Source organism: Oryza sativa, chromosome 10, assembly GCF_034140825.1.
Source record: "Oryza sativa Japonica Group chromosome 10, ASM3414082v1".
NCBI lineage: Eukaryota > Viridiplantae > Streptophyta > Magnoliopsida > Poales > Poaceae > Oryza > Oryza sativa.
This window is the reverse complement of record NC_089044.1, coordinates 9780910-9793589: the sequence shown is the minus strand read 5'-3', so window position 1 is coordinate 9793589 and position 12680 is coordinate 9780910. Positions and strand designations below refer to the sequence as shown.

The 12680-nt window shown below is 49.7% G+C and overlaps 2 protein-coding genes across 2 annotated transcripts; one reads left to right on the top strand and one right to left on the bottom strand.

The window, feature by feature from the left end:
- The first annotated feature begins 3267 nt into the window (after positions 1–3267).
- On the top strand, positions 3268–3870 carry LOC136353523 (uncharacterized). Its single transcript, XM_066304526.1, has one exon. It carries the CDS (start codon positions 3268–3270, stop codon positions 3868–3870), a length of 603 nt encoding a protein of 200 aa, XP_066160623.1.
- Positions 3871–10833: 6963 nt separating this feature from the next.
- On the bottom strand, positions 10834–11854 carry LOC4348334 (nodulin-related protein 2). Its single transcript, XM_015757320.3, has one exon. The coding sequence runs from the start codon at positions 11505–11507 to the stop codon at positions 11010–11012; it is 498 nt and encodes a 165-aa protein (XP_015612806.1). The 5' UTR covers positions 11508–11854; the 3' UTR covers positions 10834–11009.
- Between the last annotated feature and the right edge of the window lie 826 nt (positions 11855–12680).

The window sequence follows — 12680 nt, the reverse complement described above, 5'->3', positions numbered from 1 at the left end:
GTGGTCACAGCCAATTTTTGACCCATCCATGGCGGCTCAGCAAGTACCTCCAGTTGGAGCCGGGCAGCCGAATGCCATGGCCCAACCTCGCGTACAAGCTGCGATTTCGCCCTTCGCCACACCGTACCCGCAGCAGGGTGCGGTAAACAGGGCGGGAGGCGAAAAGGGGCTACCGCTGAGTGGGGGAATCAAGACTCGTCCAATCCCAGCCCAGTTCAAGTTCCCACCCGTCCCGTGCTATTCAGGCGAAACTGACCCGAAGGAGTTCCTCTCCATCTACGAGTCAGCGATCGAAGTGGCTCATGGTGATGAAAATACCAAAGCGAAGGTAATACATCTCGCTCTAGACGGCATCGCCCGTTCTTGGTATTTCAATTTACCAGCCAATAGCATTTACTCATGGGAGCAATTGCGCGATGTTTTTGTCCTTAACTTTCGAGGCACCTATGAGGAGCCGAAGACGCAACAACACCTACTCGGCATTAGCCAAAGGCAGGGGGAGTCGATAAGGGAGTACATGCGTCGCTTCTCACAAGCCCGGTGCCAAGTTCAAGACATAACCGAGGCGTCGGTTATAAACGCCGCTTCGGCCGGTCTGCTCGAGGGCGAACTCACATGAAAAATCGCCAACAAGGAGCCTCAGACGCTCGAGCACCTACTTCGCATCATTGACGGGTTCGCAAGGGGCGAGGAGGATTCCAAGCGACGGCAAGCTATACAAGCTGAGTACGACAAAGCCTCCGTCGCCGCTGCTCAAGCTCAAGCACAAGTTCAAGTTGCCGAACAACCTCCCCTCTTCGTTCGCCAGTCTCAGCCGGCGATCCAAGGACAGCCGCCGAGACAAGGCCAAGCCCCCATAACTTGGAGAAAGTTCAGAACAGACCGTGCGGGCAAAGCTGTGATGGCGGTCGAAGAAGTGCAAGCCCTCCGCAAGGAGTTCGATGCCCAGCAAGTGAGCAACCATCAGCAGCCAGCCCGCAAGAAGGTCCGAAAAGACCTCTACTGCGCCTTTCACGGACGCTCTTCGCACACCACGGAACAATGCCGAAACATTAGGCAATGTGGCAACGCGCAAGACTCAAGGCCTCAGCAGGGAACAACTGTCGAAGCACCCCGCGAAGCAGTTCAAGAGCAAACACCCCCAGCCGAACAACGCCAAGATGTACAGCGAAGGGTAATCTAAGTGATTACAAGGGCTGACCCGCCAAGCCAGTTGTCGAAATGGCAGAAGAAGATGCAGATCCGTATGGTCCATAGCATCACTTCGGCGGGTGAAGGGGCGCCGCAATATCTGAACCAGCTAATTTCTTTTGGGCCGGAAGACGCAGAAGGAGTTATGTTCCCGCATCAAGATCCCTTGGTAATCTCAGCTGAGATAGCTGGTTTCAAAGTCCGACGAATCCTGGTCGACGGAGGGAGTTCGGCCGATGTTATCTTTGCCGAAGCATATGCCAAAATGGGGTTGCCTACCCAAGCCCTTACCCCAGCACCAGCATCGCTCCGCGGTTTCGGCGGAGAAGCAGTTCAAGTTCTCGGCGGAGAAGCGTACATGAAGTACAAAAGCTTGCAGGCCGAATTGCGGCACTCAGACGATTCCTCTCAAAGGCAGCCGAAAGAGGTTTGCCCTTCTTCAAGACCCTCCGGGGCGCAGGAAAGTTTAATTGGACACCAGAGTGCCAAGCAGCATTCGACGAGCTAAAGCAATACTTGCAAAGCCCGCCAGCTCTGATAAGCCCACCCCCAGGAAGCGAACTGCTATTATACTTAGCAGCTTCGCCGGTGGCAGTCAGTGCTGCCCTCGTCCAAGAAACAAAGTTTGGACAAAAACCGGTCTACTTCGTCTCCGAAGCACTGCAAGGAGCGAAGACAAGGTACATTGAAATGGAAAAGCTCGCTTACGCCCTAGTGATGGCTTCGCGCAAGCTTAAGCACTACTTCCAGGCCCACAAAGTCATAGTGCCATCACAGTACCCCTTGGGCGAAATACTCCGAGGCAAGGAAGTCACTGGCCGGCTCAGCAAGTGGGCGGCAGAACTATCCCCGTTCGACTTACATTTTGTTGCACGCTCTGCTATCAAGTCTCAAGTGCTAGCCGACTTCGTAGCTGAATGGACACCGGTACTTGCCCCCGACCCCGAGCCCGCCGAACAATTCTGGGTTATGTGCTCTGACGGCTCGTGGTCGCACAAGGGACCAGGCATTGCGGCAGTCCTATTCTCGCCGAATGGTGTGCCGATTCGGTACGCAGCAAGACTGCAGTTCGACACAACCAACAATGCAGCAGAATACGAAGCCGTTCTCTTGGGCCTAAGAAAGGCGAAAGCACTGGGAGTCCGGCGCTTGCTAATTCGAACTGACTCCAAGTTGGTAGCAGGCCATGTTGACAAATCCTTCGAGGCAAAAGAAAAGGGGATGAAGAGGTATCTAGAGGCTGTTCGGTCCATGGAAAAATGTTTCACCGGCATAACGGTCGAACACTTGCCTAGAGACCAGAACGAGGAAGCAGACGCCTTGACGAAATCTGCTGCTTGTGGTGGCCCACATTCGCCTGGCATCTTTTTCGAAGTCCTACATGCTCCAAGTGTGCCCATGGACAGCTCGGAAGTCATGGCAATCGACCAGGAGAAACTGGGCGAAGACCCGTGTGACTGGCGAACTCCATTTGCGAAACACCTTGAAACTAGCTGGCTTCCGGTAGACGAAGCAGAAGCGAAGCGTTTGCAACTCAGAGCCATGAAGTATAAGATGGTCTCGGGTCAGCTTTACTGCTCTGGGGTACTTCAACCCTTATTTCGTTGCATCTCTTTTGCCGAAGGCGAAGAAATGGCAAATGAGATACACCAGGGGCTATGTGGCGCGCACCAGGCTACAAGAACAGTGGCCTCCAAAGTATTTAGACAAGGAGTTTATTGGCCCACTGTGTTGAAAGTCTGTGTTAAGCAAATCAAGAAGTGCGAAAGTTGCCAGCATCATGGCCGAAGCCAAGCCGCGCCCCAATATGATCTGCAGCCCATTGCGCCAATATGGCCCTTCGCCAGATGGGGACTGGATATCATTGAGCCGTTCCCGGTGGCGCGAAACGGGTATAAATTCGCAATTGTAGCTATGGAATATTTCTCTCGATGGATTGAGGCCGAACCCCTTGGGGCAATAACTTCGGCAATAGTACAGAAGTTTGTATGGAAGAACATTGTTTGTCGTTTCAGAGTGCCAAAAGAATTCATTACTGACAACGGCAAGCAGTTTGACTCTGATAAGTCCAGAGAAATGTGCGAAGGGCTTAACCTGGAAATCAGGTTCGCGTCGGTCGCACACCCGCAGTCAAATGGGGCGGCCGAACGTACAAATGGCAAGATCCTAGAAGCACTAAAGAAAAGACTCGAGGGGGCAGCGAAAGGCAAATGGCCAGAGGAATTGCTATCGGTTCTCTGGGCCCTTCGAACGACCCCCACAAGACCAACCAAGTTTAGCCCGTTTATGCTTCTTTATGGCGATGAGGCAATGACCCCAGCAGAGCTAGGGGCTAACTCACCAAGGGTGATGTTCTCTGGGGGCGAAGAGGGACGCGAAGTATCGCTCAAACTCTTGGAAGGAGTAAGAGTCGAAGCGCTGGAGCACATGCACAAGTATGCCACAAGCACTTCGGCAACTTACAACAAAAAAGTTCGACCCATGGAGCTGATGCCTGGTCATCTCGTCCTAAGGAAGAAGGCGAACCCAGTAGCGGTTGGCATGCTTGAATCAAAGTGGGAAGGACCATACCTCATCAAACACAAGTCTAGGACGGGATCTTTTTGCCTAACGACACTCAAAGGCGAGGAGTTCGACCATTCCTGGAACGCCACCTCTCTCAAGCGCTTCTATGTCTAGAATGGGTGGCACCCAAATCGCCAACTTGTAAAAATGTACATACTGTCATGTAAGCCCTTCGGCACTATGTAAGCCCTTTGGCACTATGAAAGCCTTTCGGCAAGAAAAAAAAAGAAGAAAGAGTGCAAAAAGAAAAAAAAAACTGGATGTAGGGCTATTATCCACCATGGAGGCCCAAACCAGTATAAAACCTCTGTGTCCTAACTAGCCGAACGGCGTTACGTTCGATCGACATAAAAGCAAAAGCGTTTCTTTCAACACAGAATGCTATAGATCGAAAATGAACGACGAAAAGCTGAAAAATCAGTACACCTATTTCGCTAATATACGCAAAGGGGCCGACATGTTCCGACCTAACAAAAGCACGGAATGTGACGATGCGAAAGAATAGCGAAAAGGAAATAAAACACATCTTTATTAACTTCGAAAAAATAATCGAAGAATAGAAGGTTTACAACACGATACAATTCACCTTACAAGTAAATTACATCTTCGCCCCCATAATCACTATCCCTCCCTAAGGAATGGACAGGCGAACTAGGTTCGTCTTCACTACTAATATCATACACAACCTTAAGAGTAGTAGGCGGCGAAACACAGACTAAACTATAACGACGCTGAAAGATCATTTCCTGACGTTTAGTCTTCTGATGGTTTCGCCAAAAGCGAGCCATATCCTCCAAACGTCTTGAATGAACAAGATCGTAATCTTCTAAGGTTCGCCCGGGGTGCGCCCGCAGCCAGTTGGCAACCTTGAAAACCTTGTAGCTGCGACCGTTTATCTCCATTTCGCGATAAACAGGCCGAAATGGACATCGCACCTTCGGCAGACCCTTCAATGCCACAAATTTCTCGTTTCGACTTTGCCAGCTCCCGGAAGGGGGCTGAATGCACGACTTTCGGCGAACCCCCTGTTAGACAGTGCAGAAAAGGCAAAACACAGTTTACATAGTAAGAATAGGCGAAGGAAAGGGAAGGTGTGGCATAAAGCGAAATGGGCAAGATAATAATACGCCAAAGACTTCGATCATCAAAAAGTAATTAGGATGGTGTCATATATTCCAAATATACAGAAAAGCCTCTTTTAAGGTTTGGCGGCAGCCTGCCGAATGTACATCATTCGCCTCTCCAGGCAAATGCAAAAGATGGAGGAAAACTACAAAAATCTAAGGAAAGGGCGGAGGGCCTCACACCTCTGGGTGATCCTGGGCATTGCCTCCACCCTCTTCGCCCGCTGCGTCCTCTCCTTCGCGCCGGTCTGCCGCCTCCGCCTTCGCTAGTTGCTCCAGAAGGCGCGCCTTGGCAGCGGACCGGCCGTCCTTCTGCCAAAACTGTTTTCGCCACGCGTGAAGAGCGGGCGAAATGTTCTGCGCACTAATCTCCCAGTCCCCCTTCGCATAGGTAGGGAACTCGGCGACGTGCTCGTAGCCAAAATGTTGCAAAAGGCCTAAGGTGAAGGCCGCTGATACACGCGCACAGCAATCGCCGTACGCGATGGCGCAGTCCGAAACCGATCCGCCAGCCTGCTGGGTCCACTCGGAGAAGTCGAAGGCTGATGCATCCTCGGCAGGAACCCCTCGCACTTTCGCGCCCATGTCGGTAAGGGCGAGGCGGAGCGTTTGACAAGCAGTTCTCGCGGATTCGGTGGTCTTCGCCATCTCCTGTGAAAACCGCTGCGACTCCTCCGCGGCGCTCGCTTCGGCCGTACTAGCCTTCAGGCGAAGAGCCTCCATCTTCGGCTCAGTAAGGTTGTAGTAGTCAATCAACACTGTCGAATGGGCCTTCTCCTTCTCCAGTTCGGCCTTGAGGCGATCAACCTCAGCCCTGGCCTCTTTCCCCTTATCCAGCTCAGACTGAAGGCGTTTGACCTCGGTCTTCGTTTCCTTGAGGGTGTTGGTCAGGGCCTCCACCTCCAGGTTCTTGCGGCTTATTTCGTCGTCCTTGGCCCAAAGACGGCTCTTAAAACCGTCAAAACGGGCCCGTACGGTTCGCTCCGTCAAACAGTGAGCCGCAAGAATCTAGATGAAAGATAGGAGCGGGCCAAAAGAACAAAAGGTTAATTGTCAGACGTAAAAAAAAGGGGGGACGAAGAGGAAAACGAAGAAGGAAGAAAAGGCGTACCCGAACCGCTAGGCTTTTAATGGCGGAACACCCCTCGTCGAACTCATTAAGTTCGGTGAACAAGCTCGGGGTGCCGACGGGCAAGACAAGGTTGCTCACTCCCTCCACAAAGGGAACAAGGTTCGCCCGAGTCTCGAAATCACCAGGGGCGAAGTGGGGCGCCGCAAGGGAATACTCAGAGACAGATGCTTCGGCGGCCGCACACTTCCCCTTCGCCTTGACTAGCGGCGAAATAGCTGGCTCACGCAGAGGGCTCCCGAAGACCCTCGCCGCAGCCGACACGATCCGTTCGGCGGAGGCTGAAGCCCCGGCGGCGGCATTACCGCCTGCCCCAGCAACGCTGAGCGGAGCGAGGGGAGCAGTCGAAAGGTCTAAACTGCGGCCAGCGGGCGAAGTTGGAGTCCCGTCAGAAGATTCGTCGTCGCTGAAAACGCGGGCGATGTCGACGAGTCTTTCCTTTTTAGAGATCTTCTGCACCGGACCTCCCTTCGCTGCCTTGCCTGAGGAGAACGCAACTAGGGCCTTCGCCCCTTCCAAATCCTTCCGTCGAAGGGGGGAGCTGTTCGACTCCACCCCGGTCTCGTTGGGACCTGGACTTGGGGTAGGAGTGTAGCCGAGGGTGTCGACGCGGTCTCCGACCGCCTCGTTCGCGGCCTTATCGGCCACGGCCTCCTCCTCCTCCTCTGCTTCCCCCTCGCCGTCGCGTTCTTCGGCATCGTCCTCGTCGTCGGCATCGGAGTCCGACGAAGCAGGAGCCCTTCGTTTCCTGGGGGCAAGCTTCACTTGTCCGCGCATTCGCTTCCGTGAAGGCCCTGCATCATCGTCGGCTTTGTGGGGGTTTGCTCGAGGAGGCAATTCGCCGTTGTAAACCCGGTTCGCCCGCCCAGCCGCTTGTCGTGTTAGCAGCTGGCTATACTCAACGATTGACACATCGCCGATCATCCTGCGGGCTTCGGTTTCAACCTGGTCAAGGATCAACACTGCAAAATTAGAGTGTGAGGCTATGTCAAAAGTCAGATAAGGCGAAATAACAAAGCACAGTAGTATATAGCAAAAGAACAGTCTTACTGTTCGCCCCCTCAGGAAGTATCAGGTTCGGCAAACCGTCGACCTCTTCGCCTTGATCAACCGTGACTTGCCATGACTGGGAGAGGGGAAAGATGCGAAGCATACAGAATTCCTCCACCAAGTCACGGCAGCTAAGGCGGGAGCAAACCTTGCGCAGCAGAACGAACCGAGCCTCCATAGTGCCGTCCACGGCGATCTTGGGTTTCCAGTTCGGTGCGATCGCCCTACGCCGGCACCGGAGGGCTTTCGCCGCGTCAGAACTAGCCTCGAAGGGGATGGAATGATAGAAGCACCTGGCTATCCAATGGCGGTCCCACTTCGACATGACAGCGTTCACTGGCCAAAGATCGAACCGCTCGGGACGAACGTTGAATTCACACTCCCGAACACTGTCTTCTTCGTTCGAGCCGGGGTAATCACCGTTTTCGAGTTCACGGTGGCGAAAAATATGGCGCCGAAGAGCTCGGCGTTAGGCTCAAACCCGGAAGTCCGGCGCGCCCAGTCGAAGATAGCGACCCAAACAAGCGCCGATGGGCTCAGCTGTGGAAGTTCCACCTGGAAGAGGCGAAGGATCTCCGGCAACAACACGTTGCAGGGGAACCGTAGCCCAGCCTCAAAAAAGACGGCGAATACCACCGTCCGATTGTCGATAGGTTTCGGCACCACGGCTTTCCCTGGGGCGAAAGCCTGCCCCTCAACCAACGCCCCAGAGCGGACCAGCTTCGCCAGCTCGACGTCGTCCACAAGAGAGACCCCCAGAAAGGCGGTGCTGTCGTCATCGACTCGGCCGGGATCCGGCCCTTTAGCCGAAGCACGGTTTGGCTTGCGAGGGGCCATGGTGAACGGTGCGTTTGCGGTGGCGAAGAAAGAGAATGGGCGAAACACTTGAGGGGTCGAGAGATGCTGTGGAAGAAAGAAACGGAGGAAGAGAGCGCACGCGGTAAAATGGCAAGTGTGGCGGTGAAAAGGAAAGGTCGGTGGGAATATATAGCTCACTCGGGCGACCGTTCGCCTACCCACCAGTAATAAAGCGCCACGTGTCGCAAGGGTAGGCGAAACGGTAACTTCCCACCGTCCAAGCGGCGCAGTAAAAGCCCACGAAGGGAAAGCCCAATACTGTTCCTTTCGGCCCAGGAAAAGAAAATATATATATAAAAAAATATATATAATATATATATATATATATATATACATATATATATATAGTAAATTTGTTTGGTGCTCCATGGTGCCCGGGCACCATTGTTGAAATTGAGTATATACCCAATTCAAATGAGCATGAAACTTTTTCAATTATTTAGGTATTAATATTAACTACATTACTAACTAGTTGAAAGCAAGTTTGAACTGAATTTGAACTTGTTTTTGTTAGATTTTGATTCTAGGTATATAGCATCCATACATATAATTAGTTAGGTATGTAATCATGGATTGTGAAATAAAGTTAAATTTGAGTTGTTTTGTTGATAGGTATAGGTATGAATCGAATTCTTATAACTAGGTATATACTCACAATTTGAAAATTTTGAAAAATTTGAGTGATTTTGTGCATTTGAAACCATGGTGCCCGGGCACCATGGTGCCCGGGCACCATGGTGCCCCATATGAGTGTCCTATATATATATATATATATATATATATATATATATATATATATATATATATATATATATATATATATATATATATATATATATGAATATGCAACCAAACGCAGGAGGCGAAGAGCGGCAAAATAATACCAGCCGCACAAATAACAAACTTCATTCGCAGGAATAGTGTAGGTTTCGGCAGGAGAATCGGTCGAAAGGGGGCGCCGCATACCATACCACATGGTTTGCACGGTCTCGGCCGAAGCTCCAATCTCACCCTTGCCCGTGAGGGGCTTGTTGGCGGATGGCATGAGGCCCTTCGACCAAATCTGCCGAAACCCATGGCGAAGGCTATGGAGCAAGAACGGCGTGAGGCGAAGAGTCGTGCGAAGTGCCTTGCCAGGCCAGAGGTGTCTCAGGCCAAGGGTGCAAGGCGAAGACTATCTGCCGAAGGAAGATGACTTCGCCTTGGCAAGTTTGCCCCCGCGAGGGCCAAAGAAGCCTTTCCGGCCCATCAAGCCTAGGGGCAATAGGGCCGGCGATCGCCAGACGGCCCATCAAGGGCCCATGAGCCCCTATATCATCATGTACCCCTGTAAATGTCCCTTTCATAAGGGTAATCATGTAAATTCCCCTGTATAACCTAAACCCTAGTAGTAAGAACCTGTAATGGGGATATAAATAGCCCCCTAGGGCCATGTAACGGGGGAAGATCCCAAGGGAAATTCAAAATTTAATACACTTCGTTTTTCCAACCACTGTTGAGTAACCACGTCTTTCGACGTATGCGGTTGTCGTTTCGACAACAAACATGTTTTGGATTTGGAATAATTTCTTGCATGGATCCATTATGTCCTTTGTATATATCTCCAAATTCATATAGATGCTAATGAATCTATATGAGTGATGGAGAGGCCAATATAAAATCATGTGATGATTAATCCTGGTGATGAACAATTGTTTGGTGAAAATGCAGTGTGATGTGTTTTCGGTTGTCGGCTCTAGTGGCCAGTCAAACCGGTGGTGTTAGTGCTTGACCGGGTAGCCCAATGGTCAGACCGGCAAACTCCTGATGTGAGTCAGTTTCGTGTTGTTTTCGTAGAATTTCTCACATCAGTTTCGCGTTGTTTTCGTAGAATGTCTCCCAGGCCGGGCCCACTTACATCTGATAGCTTTTCCAGGATATAGACTGCCCTCACACACTTTGTCCTCACTCGTGCGCACCAGGGAAAAAGTTTCGCGTTGTTTTCGTAGAACCTCTCCCAGGCCAGGCCCACTTACATCTGATAGTTTTTCTAGGATATAGACTGCCCTCACATACTTTGTCCTCACTCATGCGCACCCGGGAAGAATTTTCAGCCTGTTGGTATGAGTGTTCTATTAATCCTATTAAGCGGTCACCCACTTTGTCTTTACTCGTGCGCACCCGGGAAAAATTTTCAACTTGTTAGTATGGGTATTCTATTAATCCTATTAAGCGGTCACACATCCCAAAATTGCGCCAAGCACGCTTAACCTCAAAGTTCTTTGGTGATTGGCTTCTGAAAAAGAAGTCGTAACTTATTGTTATGGGTATTCTATTAATCATATTAAACCCTAGGCTAGGATGTCACACATGATGCTCGGATTAGAGAACAATGCACGTGGAGGTGAAGGTTTCCATATGACATACATGTTGTGTTGTGTGCGTATGGAAAGAGTAGTCAAATTTGGATTGGAGTCCAAGTTTGAAAAGATTGGAACGTGGAATTGTATGGGGATGTTGTTTCCCTGGTTTGGTAGGTTTCCTATGTGATTAGGAGTCCTAGTTCTAGTTGGATTCGTGGCTAGGGGCAGCCACGTTGTGGGTATAAATAGTAGAGGGATTGAAGCTCGAAGCTATCGACTTTTTGGGAGAAAAAAATTAGTATTTTATTGGAGGTTTCAATTCTAGTCCATTATTAAAGATTGTAAATTTTGGATGTACCATAACAATTTTTTTTCTCTATTTTGAGGTACTACTAAATCTCTAGTATACCGATATGTTTGACAAGTTTGACATTGGCAACAGCCCAAACAAAAACATAGCCACATAATTTATCCATCTCGTCTCCCCATAAGTCTTGAACTATCATAAGAATATTAAGTAGTGAATGAATTAATTAGTAGATTAGAATTAGTTTATTCACGGAGAAAAACAGGCTTTATACACACAAAGTAGCTGTCTTCTTATTATTCACCACACAAAATTAACAACAGAGCTGAGAGACATTTACAAAACATCATACAGATCATCAGTTAATTAACAAGCAAATTAAAGCAGAGCCACAATCCAGAGACAAGCATGCATGCAGCTATATATCCAGCCAAAGAGCTCTCCTACTTCATGAAACCCTGCGCCATCTTGAACAGCCCACCGGCGGCGCCGCCGCTGCCGGCGCTCTCCTCCCCGCCGCCCTTCTTCTCCATCAGCGACTCGGCCCCCTTCATGACGTCGTCGAGACCGAACCCTTCCGACGACGACGGTGGCTTGCCTTCCTCCTTCTCAGCCGGCGCAGGCTCCTTGGGCGGCTCCTCCGCCGCTGGCTTCGGCGCTGCGGCGTCTCCGGCTGCCGGCGGTGGCGGTGCGGCGCCGCCACTGCCGGAGCTGAAGTCCTTGAGGTACCCCTCCGCCTTGTCGATGTACTGCCCGACCGGCTTGTCGTCGAGCTTGCCGTAGGTGGACGCCGAGTGCAGCAGGTCCGCGGCGGCGCCGGCGACCTCCTTCTTGTCGACGCCCTCCACGCTCTTCTGCTGGAACACCGACATGGTCGCCTCCGCGACCACCTTGCCGCTCGCCATCAGGTCGCCGGAGCCGGACTTGTTCTCCTCCGCCATTGAGCAAAGCTTACACAGTTATACACTCCAAGATTTTTTTTGCAGCGTTAAGTTCAGAGCGGGAGCGAGAAGCAGTGTGCAGAGAGAGTGAGGATGATACGAGCCATCCTTATAGATGGATGAGATAGAAGAAGATGGAGACGTGATTTGGACATGAGGCAAAGCTGCCCCTTGTGTGGATGGATTTGGATATGAAGGAACAAAATATCTAAGATTAAACTAGTATCTTATGTTAGCACTAATGAGATGAGGGAAATTTATGTGGTTCTTGTTTAATTCAGTGGTGCAATTTGGGTTGTACAAAAAGAAATAATGGTGCATAAATTAAATCTCATTGATTGATTGATGGAAACTTGGGTGGAGTTTACTTTGGAGATTTTTTTTTTCAAGCTAGCTAGGTCATAAAGGAGAAGATATGGGAATCAGTTGATGATTTCTGGGCCATAATTGCAAGTGAATTTAAACAAGAAGCATGTTGGCAGCAGGGTGGGCACACATTTGTCCAACTTTCCTGTGACCTGTGGGTACCAAGTGATGGTTACCTGGTGACCCCTTCATGGACTGTCGGCAGAGTCTAATACTCTAATGGCACGGGTAACTCTCTTCTTTAATTAATTTATGATAGCTATCTGTGTCAAACCTTTTTCATTTGTAAACAAGATAATCTCACAATACATATATATATATATATATATATATATATATATATATATATATATATATATATCAATGTTATAGAATACATGTATATATACTCCCTCCGGGTTAATAATACTTGTCGTTTTGGAAAAGTACACGGTCTTTTAAAAACAACTTTGACCATTATTTTATATTATAATATGTATAAAAGTGTTAACAAATATATGATTTTATTAAAGTATTTTTTAAGAGTAATCTATACATGTAGTCACCATATTTGAAAGACAAATATTTAAAAAATGATTCATAATCAAAGATTCTAAAGTTTGACCTCACCCTTGTCTAAAACGACAAGTATTATCAGCCCGGAGGGAGTATCTGTTAACGGTGTAATCTGGCAGCAGAACTCAGGAAGAAAGAAGGAAATCAGGATAGATTTGATGTCGAAGTATGCTGGGATCCGAATTGAACTATGCATTGGCCAGGAACCATATCGGCTGAGAACAAAGGCCAACGACCAGGACTGACTGAGTC